Source organism: Cupressus sempervirens, chromosome 2 (genome assembly GCF_028749045.1).
Source record: "Cupressus sempervirens isolate cs-2001-9-10 chromosome 2, ASM2874904v1, whole genome shotgun sequence".
NCBI lineage: Eukaryota > Viridiplantae > Streptophyta > Pinopsida > Cupressales > Cupressaceae > Cupressus > Cupressus sempervirens.
The window spans coordinates 768655713-768676627 of NC_143119.1; the positions used below are offsets into that span (position 1 = coordinate 768655713).

Below are 20915 nucleotides of genomic sequence, written 5' to 3' on the forward strand. Positions count from 1 at the left end.
GGATTATTTCTGTCACCAATGGCTAATTCGTGTTGATATTAACAGATAATATTCACGACGAGGTGAAATCTTTTGAAATTTTGAAGCCCTTTCATTCCCAAAATATTTCATATACTCTCAAATATTAAACAAAAAGGGATTTTAAGGACCTAAATAAAATTCAAAATCCAAATTCTAAGGTCATCTTGCCCTATTAAGACATAATTATAATAAAATATGATTTTTGGGCTTAAGTACTTTCTTTGGGAATTGTTAAAATTTTCTTTCTCTTCGAATCTTTGATATACTAGTATTGCAAGTGATTATTATTGCATCCGTTTTCTACAATAACAAAATCTTATGAAGGTGTGTATCTCAATAGAAAATTTTGTCAAATATCAAATAGGAAAGGATTTAAAATATGCTAATTGTAGTAAGCGAACATACAAGTTTGCAAGATGACTTAATGGAGGGGTAATACTAGAAAGAGTAGCATTGTAAACTTAGTTTTAATTTAATGTGTGCATTTCTCTATTTGGAGGTTAATCTGACATACAAATAGAACATTTGAACTGTTTTAATTTATGTAGCAATAAATTAGTATCCATTTTCTGAAAACACTTTTTCACCTGGAGATATTTATATACCTGTATGTGCAAGGAATATTTGTCAAAATGGAAATATCAAATTATTTATTATAATTTCATTTGTTTGGATTGACATCTCCTTGTTTTGTTTTTAAATTTAATCATACACATTCAAGAAATGATTTAATTTATTGAGCTATTAAGCGTTGTATGTATCATTGCGGTGAAAGATATATGTTTTCTTATAATCCTTCCTTAAAAGAATTCTTCATTCTTTGTCCAGTGGGGGCTGTTTGAAAAACAATTTGGGCGAACAGACACCAATGAACCTGATCCAGAGGGTAAAGTATTGAAGTGGGAAGAATCACCAGTTGCTGAAATGAAGCGTAAATTTGTAGATATAGGGCTTGGTCCACGACAGGTAATATGCAAGTTCATAGTATCTTTTTAAATTCCCTATATAAATATAATGAAAAATAAAAAATCTCTTGAGAATATATATTCAGTGGGTGTTATACAATTTGTAACAATCAAGTCACCTAGGGTTTGCACTAATCAACATTTTTTGGCAAAGGAAAAAAATTCTTTGGGACAATTTTTTAGCTTAATTGATATTTAAGCCAGTAAAGTTTTTGTTGGGGAGTTAATTAAACTTATTTACTAAAGGCAGTGCAACTGAAAGCTTTATTGCACATGAGAGATTATTACAAAGATTAGTAATCTCTCAAAAGAGATAACAGGGAATGAAGATTGAATATGTAAAATGTGAAGATTCTTCTTGAGAATCTGTAAGGTCATATGATATACACAATTAGTAAGTTGGTAGGATCTCTTATTATATGGTACCCATCCAAATGACAAGAAAACTGAAAAGGCAATGTGAAGACTAGTAAGTTGCACTGTCAAGGGTGCAGATTCTTTGCCTTTACTCATAATTAGAAACTGTAATATGCATTGAAAATCTTGCCTCATGCTTTACAAGATCAAAATGGTTTTTTGATGCAGAGCCACCAAGGGTATAGATGTACACTGAACCAAAACACTAATAAAGGGGTGAAATTGATTTCATAAATGGAATTCTTTGACATGACCCATCTTGACAACTTGGTACCAACCACTCAAGGCTACAATTGTGCTTGACACGAAATGCATAACCAAAAGACAAATAAAGGGGAAAAACTGATTTCATAAATGGAGTTCTTTGAAAGGACCCATCTTGACAACTTGTTACCGGCTACCCAAGGCTACAGTCGTGCTTAACATGAAATGCATTTTTAGTCAATGCAACTATTCCTCCAAAGAGTTTTTTGTACCCAAGGTGTCCCATACAATGCAAGGAAACACCTACAACCACTCACAATTGGTTCAATTAGACCACCTTCACAATGCACACCTACCTTTCTAGCCCTACCTAGAGGGTTCTTCCCACATAACTTACTGTACAGACGTAATCTAGACGAATTAAGAGCATTTGTGGGTACCCTTTTCGGAGTTATAAAATACATGTGAAATAAAGGTATACTGGTTTTTGGAACATTGGCTTCAAATTTTGACTGACTTGTGGTGAATTAGGCCTAACAAGGCCACATTAACAAAGCAACCCCAAGAAACACCGATCACTAACTCCCAAAACCTTCTCCACTTGTCTATATATGTTGAAAAAAAACCAATTCCACCATTTTCAGCATTGGCCATGCTCCCCAATTGGCCCAAACATCAAACCCTTGGTCTCTTTAAGGCATTTTGAATGAGGGTTTTATGGAATGCCACTTCCAAACCTACTCCAACTTCACCAACACTTCAGACACCTTGAATTAGGTCTGCACATGCCTTTTGAATCACTATATGGTTGGCCGCTTCAATGTTTCATCAAGACCCTTCTCTAACCACTCAACTTTGCAAGGAAAATTTGTAACAATCCCACTAGGGCATCAACGAAAAGCCATCAAACAAGATCTGCTGCTCCTATAAAATATTCCAACACAAACTACACACTAAAATATGCTATTCCACTGAGTGGCAGGGTCAAGCAGTTGATGGAATGGCTAAAATTCATTTTCCTTCCTTTCAAACCCTTGCTATGGAATGTTACAGGCACTCCATAGTAGAATGGTTGTAAAATTCATAGATCTTAATGAAATAATGTCAAACCAAATGCAAATGGAAGCTAAATCAAATAACTATCATTCTATATCAATGTCATAGCATGAGGAGACCGTAATGGACCATATAGGTATGAAAAAGAGGCAAAAATCAGTAATTATCTGAATATGCTATTGAATAACAGTGATCTCTTATTGCAGTTCCTTTGTTACAATCTCCAACCTCTTCAACAAGGTTCCTCAAGCACAAATAGACTCAAAGAAGACAAACTCAACTGCCAAACTAACTTTTAAATCCCCGTCTGACCATTGGGAACATATTAGTGCAATTTCGCATTCTTTGCATATGACAACATTAGCAATTTTTGGACAACATTTACAATTTTGGACACAATGTCCTCGACCTTTGTAGACACCTATATAATGACCTCCAATGACTCAAACATGCTTAAATGAGGACAATCAAATCTTATTATATCACAACATTTCCATGGAAGGCTTAAGTGCTGATGCAAGAGCATCCTTGCCTTGTAAATGAGGACAATCAAATCTTATTATATCACGAAATTTCCATGGAAGGCTTAAATGCTAATGCAAGAGCATCCTTGCCTTGTAGTCAATCTTACATCAACCAAAAATATTTTCTTTTCTGTTTATTCTTGTTTGTTAACTTTTGTGTTTCGTGTGACATTCCTTCAATTTGGCTCAGTTGCTTTTGCAAACGTCAGAGTATATCTTGGGCATTACCTATGTCTAGGTTTGCACCTCAATCTGATACTTTGCAGTGGAAATATTTTGGTTTCTCACTCAAGTCTATGTGGTCTTCATGATCTAACAAATAGTCAGTTGGAGTTTTTTGGTCTTGCAAAGCTCTTTCTAATCGACAAAGCTTTTTGGCTTATATCACGATGTTCCTTGATCTTAGGCTGATGACTCTCTTGGATGGAGATTCATTTTAACAACTTGACATTGAGATCCTCATGATTTGGCTCTTGATCGATATTTGGTATTATCTTTACTTGTGAAAATGTGATTGATTTGAGCCGACATGTTTCTTGTGAAGGTTCTACATATTGGAAATTTGTTCATTGTTTGGGAGAACTTCCTGGTAGCACACTCTTGAGGCTTCAAAGGACTTATAAGCCCAGAGTTTTTTTGGGAATCAATCATGTATGCCTAGAATGTAAGCTACATGTTGTCGACCAATTTCATGTAAATTGAGAAAATTGTATTAATGTGAAGTTCTAAGATTGATGTTTCCAGATCATTAATACATTTTTGATCTTGTGTGGTGATTTTGTTGTGTTGACTCATGATGCACAATTTGGAAAGATCTCTTTGAAGTCCTTGTAACTGTATTTGTGCTAGATAGTATCAAAGCAAGATTTCGCTCTTGTGATGAAGCATGTTCATTCCTAAGCTTGTGAAGTTGTGAGAATTCTTGTTGTGGTGTGGACTAGTGTGGATCTAACCCACAATTGCATAGGATGTGTGCAAGGTGGGTCAAAGAGAAAGTGCAAATGGTTGTGAGCTTTGAATGAGTTGTTAAGACATCTCGTGGGTGAATGGATCACTGAGTGGAGGTAGGCCGAAGTTGTGTTCAATAGATCATTGAGTGGGAGGCAATTGAAACCTTGGAGTCTAATCATAGAGGTTGAAGCTCTTGCAATAGAGGGAAGGTAGAGATGTAGCCAAGAAGGATGAACCCTAGGAGGTTAGAACAAATTATGGAAGATTTCAGAATTGAGATGAGAATTAAATTCAAAATGTTCAAGTTGATTCAAGAAGGAATCCAAAACTAGAGGAGGAATATGAGGAGGCTGTTGAAGATCTTGAGATTGATGGGATTGAGGTTCCAACAAAGGAGAGATTGTTGACGGTAGTGGCACAAGTTAGTAAAAGTCATATATTGAATGTTTATAAATTCTCTCGCTTATCTCATCTAGAGGGTTTGGTAGACTGGATTGAATAATTGGAAGACTACTTTGAAACTAGGGATATCAAAGATTCACAAAGGGTATAGTTGGCATAAACTAAGTAGAAGAGTCATACAACCTTATTTTGGAAGGAGTTTCTAGAGGAAAGAGAGGAGCATGGTGAAATGAAGATCACTAGGTGGAGGCAAATGGTTACAATAATGAAGGCTACGTCTATTCCAGAATATTATGAATTGGAATTGTTTAAGGAGTTGCAAAAATTGAAGCATAAGGACAAGTGCGAAGGAATATTTTGAGGAGTTTTACAACATGACAATTAGATCTAGCCATCGAGAGATATCTAGGGAGAAGGTGGCTAGATATATTAATGGTATGAGATTTAATATTCAAGGTGAGTTGAGTATGTTGAGGGTTTCTATAGTGGAGGATGCCTACCAATATGCTCATAAGGCATAAGAGAAGGTAAGGAGGAGACAACAGAATAATCCTAGAGGAAAGGAGAAGCAGACAACTGAAGAAGAGTCTTAACCTAAGTGGAATAAGGAACTTGAGTAGAGGGAAACAAGAAAAGTAGGTGATAACAAGGAATTCAGGGGTACATGTTTCAAGTGGGGTAAGATTGGACACTGAGCTTATGAGTGTTCTGAGGGATCTAGTAAAAGCAATGATAAAAGGATCTTCATTGAACATGTGAAGCAAATAGTTGAGGCACTTGAGGAAAGTATGCTGGAAACTGAGATGGGGAATCTATTATGTTAAGAAAGTTTTGATGGAGCAAAGAAAGATGGACATTGAACCTTTACAAAGGAAGAATCTTTTCAGGACTATTTGTATGTCAGGATGTAAGTGTTGTAAGGTTATTGTAGATATTGACAATACCAATAACCTAGTATTGGAGGAGATAACACAAATGCTTGGTTTGAAGAGGCTTAGGTATCTTAGTCCTTATAGGATAAGATGGTTACAAGATGATCCTATGGTAGAAGTGAAAGAGCGATGGTTGGTGAAGTTTGGTATCAATCCTTTCAGAGATGAAGTCTCATATGATGTCTTGTCTATGAGTGCTCGTAATGTTCTATTAGGTAGACCTTGGCAATACAGAAGGGAAGTTACTAATGATTGCCCCAAAAAAAGCTCAGTTACCATAGAGGAGGATGGTAGAATTTTACTTTGGCCTCCTTGAAGGAGAAAGAGAAGGGGATGAGGAACTTGAGTTGTGTAAAACGTTGTTGTGGTGAGGCAAAATGCAACAACTATACAAGAGATTGGTGTGGTGGTGAATAAGGATCTTGTGGGTAGATTTGAGAGCAAGTTGAACCCTGATGATAAGGAAGGTAAATTTATGTAGAAGATCAAATGGGGTCTTGCAATAGAAGAGGTAAATAAGAATATGAGAAGAAACAAATATGTAGAAAACATTCCTCACTACCATGTGCAGGTGTGAAGTAGGGAAAAGAAAGTGTGGAGGAGATAAAGTTGAAGGCTTTGGCAAAAGAAAGAGCAAAGGTATAACGGAGGAAATTTGATGATGAAGAAGACATTTGGATCAAGAACGAGCATGGGATTTAAATCCTAAATCCTACAATATGTTCATAATTAGTTCCTCTCATGGAATATCTTCTTCTTACAAGCAGTGTGTGATGTAGGAGCATCCTTGGGTTGTTGGCAATCTTGCATTATCAAAAAAATATTATCTTTTCAATTTGTTAGTTTATGTGTTTCTTGTGGCATTCATTTGATTTGGCTTAGTTGTTGTTACGAACCTTAGGGTATGTTTTGGGCACCAAGTTTACCTATTTCTAGGTTTTCATCTTAATCTAATACTTTGTTGTGGAGATATCTTGGTTTCTTGCTCGAGATTATTTCTCCTTCATGTTCTAATGATGAATTGGAGTTTTCCAATTTGGTGAAGCTATTTCTCAATCAATGAAGCTTTGCGGCTCAGATCATAATGTTCCTTCATCTTAAGCCAATGCCTCTCTTGGATCGTGCTACATTTCAACAACTTGGCATCAAGATCCCTATGATTTGGGTCCTCTGCTATATTTGGTATTACATTTCTTTACCTGGGAAAATGTGATTGATTTGGGCTGAAATGTTTCTTGCGAAGGCTCTATATATTGGGGCATTTGTTATTGTTTGGGAGGGTTTCTTGGTTGCATACTCTTGAGGGTTTGAAGGACTTAAAGTCTAGATTTTGTTTATAAGTTAGACATGTATGCCTGGAATGTAAGCTACATGTTGCAGGCCAATTTGATGTAAAATTAGGAAATTGTATTAGTGAGAAATTCTAAGGTTGCATGTTTCCATTCCATTGATGAGTTTTTGGGGATCTCTTTTTTGTTGATTTTGATGTGTTAATTTCAATTGCATGGTTTGGGTGGATCTCTTCTAGGTCCGTCTAATTGTCTTTGTGTCAATTGCACCTTTGGTTCCCTTGGGACAACAAAGGTAGTTTATGGTCAAAAAGACTCCCAAACACACATGAGTTGGCTACAAATTCTTTCAAAATTTTCCAAAGGACCTTATTCATGATCTTGACAACAATTAAAACATAAAGGACTCATGGAGGCATGCTAGCATTTTGGGTGCTTCTACACCATTTTTCAAGTTGTTCATTTTAGTTTGGTAATTTCCCCAAATTCCACTCCAAAGGGTTCCTAAAATTGTAAATATAGGAATGTAGAAAATTATTAATTAATTAATTATTTTTGTGCAAGCTGCCACCATAATCTAATCCATTTTTTGAGTAGTTTGTAAAATCTTTTTCAATCAACCTTCTATAATAATCATACTTTCCTTAATTTTTTATCCATTTTATGCTTTATCGTTATTGACACTACACCCAAATTCCAAATATGGGAAAATTTTTTTTAGTTTCTTCATGGTCATTCTCTGGAAAAAAAATGTGCCTTTATAGTAAGGGTTTTTGTTGACACAAAATTTTGCACCCTTGCTTGAGGTACGACCCTCAAGTGACCTTGTGTAACATGGAAACAACCTCCAAGTGTATGACTTGCGCTTTGAGGCTGAATCTTTAGAGAAGGCCGAATTCCTTACAATCATGATGCACCTAACTACAACACTTTTTAGGGAAACAGAGAAGGATTGCATAAATTAAAATGCTGAAAGGGAAAGGCGATGCACCAGATTGAAATTTGGTTACTACCTCTACCTACAATACACAACATAAATAAAAAGATCAAATACACAAATCTCAATTCTATTAAATCACCCTAAGACTCATATACATGTCATTATCAATATAATGACACATCGAAAGTAGCTCTCACAATGTGGCATTCATGACAATATTTGACACAACATATAAACTAGGAAGACAAAAGGAGCATTCAACATAAGGCAAAAATATGTACATGCAATTGAATGTGAGAAAAGGTAAAGCTGAAATTTCTATTTATGCAATGTAAAAGTAGGAAGTTACAGTTGCAAAGCATAATGCTACTGCAAAGAACCAACATAGAAGAACCTACAAAATATGTACAAAGCTTCCTTTTAAAGAGTTCAGGCATAACTTAGATTATAGCAGTTGAGTTTGAACTCCAACCAACTGGAGTTAAGATTATAGAGTCCAAATCAAGAAAAAATCAGAAAAAATCTGATTCTACACACAAATCTGCTCATGAATTGACAGAAAATGGTCCAATAAATGCTTCCCCAACCAAGAAAATCATGCCATACCCTTTGCAAGTGGCAACAAAGGAAGGACAACCACTTACGTCACATGTTGAACCCAAAAAATGCAATTCAACCATTAGTATTGAGCTCTTGGGTTGCATCACAATCAGTAGGAAAAAATAACGCAGGCATGGAAATGCACAATAGTTTCGGCTTGTGTACCATCGCAACATGAAATTCATTCAGTTAAGATTATAGAGTCCAAATCAAGAAAAAATCAGAAAAAATCTGATTCTACACACAAATCTGCTCATGAATTGATAGAAAATGGGCCAATAAATGCTTCCCCAACCAAGAAAATCATGCCATACCCTTTGCAAGTGGCAACAAAGGAAGGACAACCACTTACGTCACATGTTGAACCCAAAAAACACAATTCAACCATTAGTATTGAGCTCTTGGGTTGCATCACAATCAGTAGGAAAAAATAACGCAGGCATGGAAATGCACAATAGTTTCGGCTTGTGCATCATCGCAACATGAAATTCATTCTACACAATAGACTTGTGATAGCAGGCAGAGCACGAAAATGCACCACCGTTTTGACTTGCGAATGTCAAATGAGCAAAAAAGTATTCATTTGACAAGCAAATTATTCGACCAGCGTCTTTGACGCTTGGAAATGTACAATATTTAAATGCACCCGAGAAAGCTCGAAAATGCATAACTTTTCTTGGCCGAAAACTACATAACTTATCCAACGAAAGATGTCTCTGATCGATTATCTGTAAAGGGATAAATGGTGAAAAAAATGTCAACAATTTCATGTAAAATTCTCAAAGGTGCCTAATATTTGTTTCCATTTGTTTTATGTTATTTGTACTTTCTTTCCCTATTTTTTCAAGATGAGTATTCATTTTCTGTATAGCCCTATCTCTACATACCAAATAAAATAGTCCTGACATGGTTTTCTTTATACTAACTAGGGTCATCATGTATCACAATCTTTTCTTCCCTCCATTATGACTATTATTTGACTTTGAACAAAAACATAAGCCCAAGAGACTTTGCAAGCTCATGAGATGGACATATTTATCTTCATTTTGTGATTGCTTGAGCACATAGTTTACACAAGCTCTTTTGTAGGTTAAAAGTGAAGGGGTATAGGATGGAAAAAATTGTTTCTATTGATAGTGTCTATCATTCTCAAAATTTTAAACATTGTTTACTCAATGTTGTTTTGGATTGTGAAAAATGTTGTAATCACAATTGCATGCCCACTTGCTAGGGGTTTCAAGTGTAACTGTAACATTGTGTTCTCAAAGTTTTTTGGGATTGTATTGTGTGTCATGATTCCATATACGTGCACACTCATAAGAGTTTCAATTTTTAAATGCAATGTTTTCTTTATATGAAGTGTCCAAATTTTGCACTGTTTTCTTCCTTATTATGTTTTGATGATTTTTCTTTATGCTATGATTTTGTAGGATGTATGATCAACTGATATGTTGAATCCCCATAATTGCATACAATATATTTTTCCATGCGAAGGCCTTATAACTGCTGAAATGATTTTGTTAATGTCAGTCCATATAGGTTTGATGTCATTACATTAATTGTGTATTAAATTTTGGTGGGCTCTAAGATTAATTATTTCTCACTTGGTTGTTGTAATGAATCTCTTTTTTAAATTCAACTATTTCAATAGGGTTGTACAATATTGAACAAATCAATCACACTTTGAAACATATTTAGGTTATTTACCTTCAAATCCATTTGATCTAACATTGTAACAACAAGAAGTTAAAGAAGGGGAAATTTTTTAGGTGGCAAAGATATCAAAATCATTGAAATCTAGTAGACTAATCTTTGTAAAAGTAGAAAAATAATTAGAAAATTCACCAACATATACAAGCGAATGCATCACCCACATAGGAAGGTACACAAACTCTAGATAGTCCATATACAATGTGGTTAGCCAAGACAAGAAAAGATTATCAAGCATTTAAATCGTAGGCCATTTATTTTCTTGGTGGATATTGGTGAAAATGCTTTCAAACTTGATCAAACCACTTTTTATGATGATGTGCATTTTGTGGATATTTGTGATTTTTAAACATTTATGAGCTTTCTATGTTGAATGGGAAAGAAAAAAGATAAGTGCTACGTACATTGGAGAAACAAAATTTTGTTGACAATCATGTAAAACATTTAAAAGTTTTAGCCACACATGGAGACTAGTAGTAGAGTTCACGACTCTTGGAAAGTAGGACTTAAACGAAAAAAGGTGTAGCAAGGCAAGTGGCAACCCAAAAAGAGAGTGGGAGAAATCTTCCCTTTTATAATCTTATTAAAGGACCAAGAGGCTATGTAAAAATGGATATGTATTTATAAGAACTTACAAAATATCAATGATGATCAATATGAAGTTTTTGTATGACCTTTTGATTAAGTGAAAATGTGTTTTGAAGGGACCATGGAACCCTTTGCAAAATAGGTTTGAAGGGACCTGAAACCCTATAAATAAGGATATTCAAGGCTACTCACTAGATAGAGAAGGCAAGAACAAGACGAGACCAAACCAAGAGTAGAGGGCAAGCCACATAAACATTCCCCACAAACACAAGATGTTGCATGAACAAAAGGAAAAAATAACCCTACATATAGCCCAAGCCAAGTAAACATCAGTAGAATTTCCCTTTTATCTTTCCCTTGTGGGAACAAATGGTCATATCAAACAATGACTAAGGAGACTTGGATTTTTTAGTTTTAACCGTTGGCCAACCCTCTTCCACTCTCCAAGCAACATTTTGCCAAGAAATCAAATCCAAAACAAAATACCTTCATCCTAGAAAGACATTGAAGATGCCAAGTAAGAACCATTAATAATAAGTACCACAAACATCTAATGAGACCCAATCTTAAAAGATTTGGTAGGGCCAATAGATGTAGCAGGCCATCAAGAGTCTGAGAAGGTAAAGGAGGAAGCATAGGAGAGTGAGCATCATAACTAGTAGATGATAAAGAGACAACCTCCACCCAATCAAGAACGACAATAGAGATGATCACACCATAAGTAGAATCATGTTAGAAATATGAATTACTGGGGGGGGGTGTGGATCAATAATTTACAAACTTTAGACGCCAATTGAATATTATTTATTACTTTGAACCATACATAAAAAAAGTAATAAAGTAATGCTTAACAATAACAATAACCATGCACAAAGATAACTCATAACACCATATTTTGTTAACTAGGGAAACTCTGGCCAAGGGAAAACCCCAGTGGGGATGATACCCGCTAGATAATATACTGATATATATATGTTCCTAGTTAGAGGATGGACCTTGTTAGGAATCAATAAGAAAATTCAGTATAGAGAGTCCCTGTTAGGAGACTTTGAATCCCTATTAGGAGATTCTAACCTTGTTAGGAGTTGTAGTATAGTAGATGCAAGATGGGCCCACTGGCCGAACATGCACTTCCAATTACAAAAAGAGCTCATTGCCTAAACAAGTAATCAGTCTTCAGGAATATAGATTCTTCCTTAGTTCGATCTTGGATCACAAAATCAACTTCACATATGATGCAGGAGCAAGATGGGCCCATTGCCCGAACATGCACTTCCAATTACAAAAGGAGCTCACTGCCTAAACAAGTAATCAGTCTTCAAGAATATAGATTCTTCCTTAGTTCGATCTTGGATCACAAAATCAACTTCACATATGATGCAGGAGCATCCAATGGTGTAAGGGCAATCCCGTATCACCCAAAAATATGCTTAGTGTTAGTTTTTGTTTAATGTGTTTTCATTTTTGAATATTTGGGTCAATTAAAGATTCCAACTCTCATAGTTCCACTATTGGTTTTCTGGGTTAGGATTTTTGAGCACCTTGGGATATGTGCTAATGCAGAAGATAGGTTATTTTGTAATTAAGCCATGATTATGATGAGTTAGACGTGTAAGTTGGAGGGATGATTATACTCGTAATTTAAAGCACTTCAGAAAAGGAATCAGGTCAAAAGGCTTTACGGTTTGAAAGTTATTGCACTTTTAAGCTGTCTGGAGACCTCCTAAGAGTGCTTTAAAGTTAGATTTGAGGCACTAAACGACCTCATATGGGCCCGAAAAATGGGAGACGAGAAAAGCCATCCATAGGGCTATAGAGCGTCCGAAAATGTAAACAGTTCGTCAATCAAAGTTTCGGATCAAAAGTTATGCCTCCCAGAAGTTGGACTATCATTTCTGAATTCTTCTGTGACTTTTGACGTGTTTTCTAGAACCTTATGTTTTGGCGGTGGATGCCAAATGGCATATTCTAAAATATTTTCCTAACCCTAAACCTAATTTGGTTTTACTTAAGGACATTTCTAGCATTGTAAAGGTAAGTTTTGGTGGAGTTTGGGAGAAGGTACTGTGAGAAGGGTTTTCTCCAGAACTTGATAAAACTGTAAGCCCATAGGGCATGTCGAGGGGTCTATTTTTTTTATATTGAATGTAATAGCATATCATTTCTGATAATAATATTCCCTCTTTCTTGTTGTGTTCATTTTTGTTTTGATAATAATATTCCGCCTTTCTTGTTGTGTTCATTTTTGTCTTGGATTGTGCCTTCATCAACATATATCGCTTTCACAGAAAGTTCACATATCACAATATATCACTTTCATGCACACTTGAATTCACAAAATGCCCTTTGCATAAATACCATGCCTTTTCACAAATTGTTGCTAGGTTGGCTAAGACCATAATATGCTTTTCCAACTTAGAGTAAACATCTAGGATGTTAGCCCTAATTGGTCAAGTAATTATTTTGTAAACAAAATAATTTTTTTCCTTTAATTTCAATGTACTATTTCAGTAGTAAAACACAAATATCTCTTTTCTATACAATATGTATTGATGTCCGAGGTTATACATGTCATCATCAACATGTGTACTATCTCCATCTAACTTCACTAGTCATAATATGATGTCAGAAACAAGTTACATACAAAACAATACACTGCTATAAGCCGAATTCATAGTTAGACAATTTTTCGAGTACCAAAAGATAAGTATCTTTATTTCCGAGGTTTCCTATAAGCATGTACATTATGAGTTGCCATAAATGACAACAATTACATATCTTCATTAGCCAATTGTCAACAATCTCCCCCTTTGGCATTGATGGCAACAAAATAGGGAAAAATGGCTAAGTATCAAAAACTTGTCAAAAACAATAAAGTAACACTACATTAATTATCTATTACAACTTGTCCATCTTACATATGCTCCCCCTTACAATATGATTTTATACAATTTTATCTTCTCCCTTTTACCTTATTTACAATTTTCTTATGTACTTCTCCCCCTTTGACATCAATGACAAAGGTCGGAATGTCAAAAACTATCAAAAACTCTGTAAACACCTGCCTTAAACTGATAGTATCTTCATATAGTCATTAAAACTTGCCTTAAGATTGTTCATACCTTTTGTCCATGTATCCTTGGCTGATTCAACAAAAGTGAGAATTGCACATAGGGCATATGATGCAATCTCAATTGCATTAAGATCGGAATATAAAAAGTTAGAATAAGTGTCCTTGGCTTTGACACATTCCTCCAACTATTTCTCTACAATAGATATTTTGAGAGCAATAAACTCTCCAGAATTCGAAAATCTTTTCAAAATTTGTTCCTTCCGAAGTTCCAATTTTCTGATATCACAATGAATACTAGCCACTTGTCCTTCAAAGTCATCAACTTTGCTAGAAGGATGTTGTATCTAGCTAGATAGAGCTTCTAGCTCACTCATCTTACATTCAATCTGACTATCAAGATCCTTGGTTAACTTGTGGGATAAGGTACACTTGATGTACAATACCTTTCCATCCAGTTGACATTGCCAAAGTTCCTTGATACAAGTATCAAGACTTATCAAATCGTTCTTGATGTTTTGACAAATAGTGCTAAACAAGTTAGCATCATGTGAAATTTGTGCCTTAGATTCTTCAACATTCAACAAATTTGTAAATTCGCCATCAAAAGATTTTAGCACTGCTTGTGCCCTCTATTCAGCATCTACCTCTGTGTGCTAGATTGCCAGAGTACTATGTAGTCATTCAGTAACCTCCATCAAGGTTCTCTGCAGGCTCTTCACTTTCCTATTCTTCTCAATGAGTTTTGACAAAGATGAGATCAAGTCAGTTTGATCATCATCATCAGTTGTTAGGCTAGCAAGCGAAAGTGGAGTAGATGAACTAAAAGGTTTAGATTCATCTTCTTTTTGCTTCTTCTCAGTTGCCTCTTTGACTCTTCTCTCTTCTTTATCTTTCTCTTCCTTCTCATTTTCTTTCTCTCTCTCTTTTCTTCCTCCTCTAATCTCGTTTTCTTCATTTCTTCTTCAAGCAATTTCTTCTTGGCTTCTTCTATTTTCCTCTTCTCTTCTTATAATAACCTTTTCCCCTCTTCAATTTGTTTTAATTGTTCTTCAATATTTGCAGCATGAGATTCAGGCTATTCTGAACTCTCAAAAGGGTTAGTATCATCAATGTTGATGGTAACATTGGTCTCATCAATCTGCATTGTGTCATCGCTTACTAACACTTCTGAGGTTTTGGGTGCTGTGAAGGTGCTGCCTTGGATTCTATCATCATCTGACTTATGGCTTCCACTGTTTCACTTCTTATTTTATCCTTCTCACCCACCATAAAAGGAAATGGTCTTACTTTGTTTCTTAAGTAAGGTGCCAGATTATTCAACAATCTCTTGACTTCTTCTTTGTCATTGTAAGAATTTGCCTAAGGGCAAAATTCACCCAAGAACTAAGAACTCAAACACAAGCACAACTGTAGACCAAAAATAGAGAGAGTATGATCAGAATAACAATGTATTCAATAACTTCATGCTAAGAGTACACTAGGAGTGCCTGATTATAAAGGCCTCAAGAGAGCTTCTAGAATGCATAGAAGTTAGCACCATGAAGTGTCACACAACCAAGCACATGTCCACCAGATATGGACTATCCTCCATTAAGCACGGAAGTAAGTGTGGTAATGTGAGGACAAATCTACAAGGGTGGGACACGCAAATCCGTGTTGTAGACACCATGTGCTCAAATAGAGGTGCATACTCCTGTGTTGTCAACATGACAACTCACAAGGTTGCACAAACTCCTAAGTGTCTCATAAATAAAAATAATAAAAATAATGCAATATAATTAAATAATGCATCAACTTGAGTATACTTAAGTAAGTGTAAATAGTAAAGTACGTATTTACACCAACACCCCCCCTTAAGTGCAACTTAGGGGAATGCCCTTAAGCTTACGAACTAGGATGAAGATGCATAATGGGTCCCGACTACTAGGCCATATAAGGTACCCATGTACATAATGAAATGCAATCTCCCATAAAGTGGGGAAAGAGGGAAAACCTCATGGGAAAAACCCTCCCCCAAAAAGAGAGATAGAAGAGGATGCATCGATGGATGGAGTAATCAAGACCCCCCCATTACGACATACATCTAGTATATACATAAGAGAATAAGAGAAGGAAGAGAGACAGAATAGGCTCTCCCCCCGCAAAAGAATAATGCCAACAGGTGAAAGCTACTCCAATGAAGAAGTTGGTCCATGAATGCAGAATGGTGTTCCTCCCCTTAGGAAGAAACAATGCCCAAGGTATAGTCCTGAAGATGTATGGTGGCCCTGAAACCTGCTCAAGTATCCCTGTACTGATGCTGAAGTTCACCCCTTCCAACTGTGCTGAAAAGAACGAATGCAGATCTGGCAAGGATGTCGGTTGAACCTGTTCCACTGAACCATCTGTCTCCTCGACTGACAAAGAGACGTCCACTAATTGCTGTTCATAAGGATCCACAATCATGCCAACCTATGCAGATTGATCATGTAGAGAATGGACATGAGGGTCAGAGTGAGCCCTCGCAACAACTGTAGAAGAATCATCATCAATGAGAAAATGTAAGTCCTCAAGTCTGTCTCCCAAGTCAACTAAAGCTGGAGCTAGAAGACGAGATGTACCATGCTGTGATGGACCTTCCACTGTGGCAATGTAAGCACGTGGACTGGACTGATGTGACCTCTCACTGCAATTGTCGATAGAACCCCACGTGTCTGAACCTGTTGAAGCACTATTGCTGGTGTCACTATCAGTTTCCACTGTGTATGAAGTGCGGAGAGGAGTAGAGGATAAGCTAGGAGAACTTTCCTCAAAGTGAACATCCTTCTCCACAAAAATCTCACGAGTCTCTGGATCTAGAAGTCTATATGCCTTCACATTGTCTTCATAATCGATAAAGGTACAAGGCCTAGGTGTCGATGCCTTGCAACTCTTGGAAGAGAGGTTTGCCCATGCTGGACAACCGAAGACTCTTAAGTGTGTCACAATAGGTTTTCTGCTGCACCATGCCTGAAAAGGAGTCTTGCCATCTAAGGCTGGATGAGGAGACCTGTTAAGTATGTGAGTAGCACTGCTAATGGCTTCAACTTCAAGTGTAGGATCGAGAGACTTGGCCTTTATCATGCAACTTGCCATGATCTTGAGAGTCCTAATCCTCGTAGCTGCAACATCTGTCTTGTGCAGACTGAATGCTGGTGAGTTCTAAAGATCAATGCCCTCAATTCTGCAAAAGTTCTTAAGTCTTCTGTCAACATATCTGTTCTCATTGTCCACTCTTAATACTTTGATGGCTTTGCTTGACTTGTGTTCAACATGAGTCTTGAAGTCTTGAAGCTTATGAACCACTTCATTCTTATGATGAAGGAAGAAGACCCAAGTGAATCTTGAAAAGTCATCAACAAATGCGAGTATGTAGCAGCCTTGGCTGACTGAAGTCACTGCAAAGGGTCCTGCTAATACCATGTGAACTAACTGAAGAACAACCAGACCTCGAGAAGACTTCCCTTTGTCATACTTCTCCTTAAGATGCATATCTATTGAACAAGATGAACACTCCCCCTTAGAAAAGTTGATATTGGGTAGACCTTTGACCATGTGTTGTGAGCAAAGTTGCTGAAGAGAGTGGAAGTCAAGGTGACCAAACCGCTCATGCCATAAGTTGTTGTTTGAATGTGAGTGAGTTAACAAGGCTTGAGAAGAACTCTTAGGCACAAAATGGGAGAAGGAATAAAGCCTCTTGTCATCATTGAATTTCCCAACTGCTACCAATGAATCATCTTTGAGACTGCGCATCATCACTGAATCGAGAAGGAACTCAACCTTATGACCATCTCCAAGGTGAGTGATTTGGTAAATTGATAGTAGATTAGAGCTTAGATTGGGAACATAGAGAACATCTTTGAATTCCCCATCTTCCATTTCTACATGTCCTTTTCCTTCAACTTCCATCTTAGCATCATCTCCCACGAAGATGTGTGGTACCTTTGACTGCTTCAATGAAGAAAAGTCTTCCCTTGAAGAACCCATGTGGTAAGAGGCACCTGAGTCAAGTATCCATTCTGAAGAAGAACTTGTGTTGGCCATAAGTGGTTGACCTTTATCGTTTGAAGAGTTAGGAGTAGAATCCTTGGAAGTACCTGGCACTTGAATCTTATTATTCTTGAGTAGATTTTCTAACTCATCGATTCTTTTTGTTTTGCAATGATGCTCGTCATGATTTGGCTTTTTGTAATATGCACAAAAGAGTTTGTCCTTCTTGTCATTAGTTCCTTTCTTGTTTGAAGAAGAACCGCCTTGTTGAGAGGAGTCATGTTGTGTCTCAGATTGTGTTTTTTGCTTCCACTACTTCTTCTTGTTGTTTCTTTTTCCCCCTTGACTAGATGTGTGATCATCACGAGCTACAAAGGCTTTGGTCTTAGATGACTTGAGAAGGCCAAAATCCACCAAGTGAGATTGTTCAACAATCAACATGTCTGCAAATCCATCAAAGGAAGGCTTCTGGTAAGCAGATCCCATGGTCAACTTGTGAGTATTAAAGCTCGAAACAAAGTTGGCGTGCTCAGAAGGTAGCTTCTTCAGGATGTGATGAATCAACCTATCATCCTTAATGGGATTTCCACAATCTTTAAGAAGTGCCCTATACTCATTGGCTTTGATGATATAATCTTGAATTGTGTCATAATTCTTAAGATTTAAGAGAAGTAGATCATCCTCAATCTGAAATCCCTTTTCTTCATCCACTTTACCATACAACTGTTCAACTTTATCCCAAGCTTCTTTAGATTCTGAACAATTTTTAATGTGAAAGAGAAGATCCCCATGTACACAACTCCTAATTACACCTAAACCCTGTTGGTCTTGTCTTTTCCAATCAATGAGTTCTTTAGCATCAGTAGGTTGGGTAATTGTACCATCAACATACAAACTATATCCTTTTTCCATTAATCTACTCCATGCAATATCTTTCCATGTAGAATAGTTGCATGAAGTTAGAGGAGGACATTTAAAACCCATGATGCAGAAATGAAAAGAGCACAATAGAGAGACACAAAAAACACAGTACACCCCCCCTCCCCCCCCCACTTTTTACTCAATCAAAAGACCCCCCCAAAAAAGATGATTTGGCACTTTATAAGTAGTGCGTTTACAATGAGCCACTTGTCAAAATGAACAAAGTGGACTTCTGATTTTGCTTTTACAACTGCCTTACGAGGCTTAAATCTATCACTTAAGCACTGTAGCTCAGTTTTACAACAATTCTAGAAAAGAATCAAAGCTCTACAATGCCAAAGAAGGCCTAATTCTAAAAGTGAGAAATTTGTACACACAACCCTAGAATTTGACTTCAAATCTGGAAAGTAGACGAAAAAACATGCACTTTCAAAAAAAATAGAACTTGAAAAAGTGACCAGATGTGCCTGTACGGAGCTTCTGAAGTTGCAAAACGCAGGATTATGCAGGTACAGTTGCCAAAAAATGCAAATTCTGCAAAATATGTGCACCAAAACCAGAAAAAAAACCACCACTAGAAAATTCAGGAAATTCTACCTGATTTCAAAAAAAATTGCACTTGAATCGAAGTCCGAATGTCCAAGTTATGAGCTCGCAAAGCCAGGCTACCAAAATGAAAAGCAATCTGGAGAGGGGTCTGGAGGAGAAACTGTGAGTTTAAATTTGACGGTCAAACGGTCGTCAAAGCAGTTAAAAAATGCCTGGAAATGACGTTCAGACGAGCGTCAATTTTAACCAAGTCAAATGGTGATGTCAACAAAAACATGCGCCCAGGATGACGTGTCACGCTGATGTGTCTGTCCGTACTGTACGAACATGGCACGTGTCGAAATTCCATATGTCGACGGGGCACTGCCAGGTTCAACGGGTGACGTGGCAGTCCCGGTCTTATGTGTCACTACCTATGGATGTGGCGGACACGGGGCGAAACCAGATTGGTTCGCGTGACTGCTGGCGTGGGAGCAATTGGGGTGGGCGGATCGCGCCGTGGGGCGGATTATTATTCGGCCGCGTGGCATCACTGTTGCAGTGAGCGAGAAGTTGCTGCCAGAATTCTCTGTTCTCGTGCCGGGAAAGCACTGCTTGCCGCAGAGTTGGGACAGTCGCCGGAATCGATAGATCTGCGGGTGCGGGCGGGAGGTTTGAAAAGCAACAATCGCCGGAGTTTGAAAAACGCGGGTAGGAATCTCACCAATGCTAGAAACCTGGAGATTGTTGTGCGAAGGGCGGGCAATCGTTTGTTGGCGACCAAAAAACGTAGCAGCGGCTGCCGAATTTTGTAAACCGCCGTCGAGAACAAAGATTCAATCCCACATTCGATGTGGGAGCGCTTTAAGCACTTTATAAAAACAAGCTTCGCCAATATGCAAGGAAAGAGCTCATGGAGGTAATGTTGAGGCAGGGCTTGCTCGATGTGTGGGCCAAAATTCTACAGTATGGCCATGCTCGCCAATTAAAATATAAGCTCTGTGAAATAAATACACTTCCAAATGGAAGATCCGAGGTGTCACTGCCTGGGTCTGCTAAAATATTTTCTCTGACTGTGCCCGAAGAGCAAAAAAATTCTGCAAAATATATTGACGAAAATTAAACACAAAGAAATGAAATTGCAAATTAATTAAATCTGCAAAAAATAACCATACCCATACCGCAAATCGGGCCTCCGGGTTTCGATTTGCAAAAAAAAATTTGCCTCACAATCGACTTTGGGCCAAAGTAGGCATGCTTATAGTCGATTTTCACCGGTTCAGTGTTCCAGACGCAATGGAGAGGTCAGATTTGGTGCTGGACGCTCCCAATTTCTGTAGCACTTTGGATTCAGGCTGAGGTGTTGAAGCAAGCAAGAGGTCTCGAACGACTTGTGATGAGAAAATCTCCAAGTTGCTCTGATACCATGTAAGAATTTGCCTAAGGGAAAAATTCACCCAAGAGCTAATAACTCAAACACAAGCACAACTGTAGACCAAAAATGGAGAGAGTATGATCAGAATAACAATGTAGTCAATAACTTCATGCTAAGAGTACACTAGGAGTGCCTGATTATAAAAGGCCTCAAGAGAGCTTCTAGAATGCATAGAAGTTAGCACCATGAAGTTTCACGCAACCAAGCACATGTCCACCAGATATGGACTATCCTCCATTAAGCACGGAAGTAAGTGCGGTAATGTGAGGATAAGTCTACAAGGGTGGGACACACAAATCAGTGTTGTAGACACCATGTGCTCAAATAGAGGTGCATACTCCTGTGTTGTCA

The 20915-nt window shown here is 37.3% G+C and overlaps 1 protein-coding gene across 6 annotated transcripts in view; it reads left to right on the forward strand.

The window, feature by feature from the left end:
* The window catches only part of TL29 (ascorbate peroxidase 4), a 175067-nt gene that overhangs the window by 111462 nt on the left and 42690 nt on the right, over positions 1-20915 (forward strand). For all 6 annotated transcript variants that reach the window (XR_016360218.1, XM_089815486.1, XM_089815488.1 and 3 more), the window contains exon 9: positions 850-987. Coding sequence is in view for 5 of the 6 variants with exons in the window: in XM_089815486.1 (XP_089671612.1) it covers positions 850-987 (138 nt within the window). In the remaining variant the exon portion in view is untranslated. The remainder of the gene's footprint in view (positions 1-849; positions 988-20915) is intronic.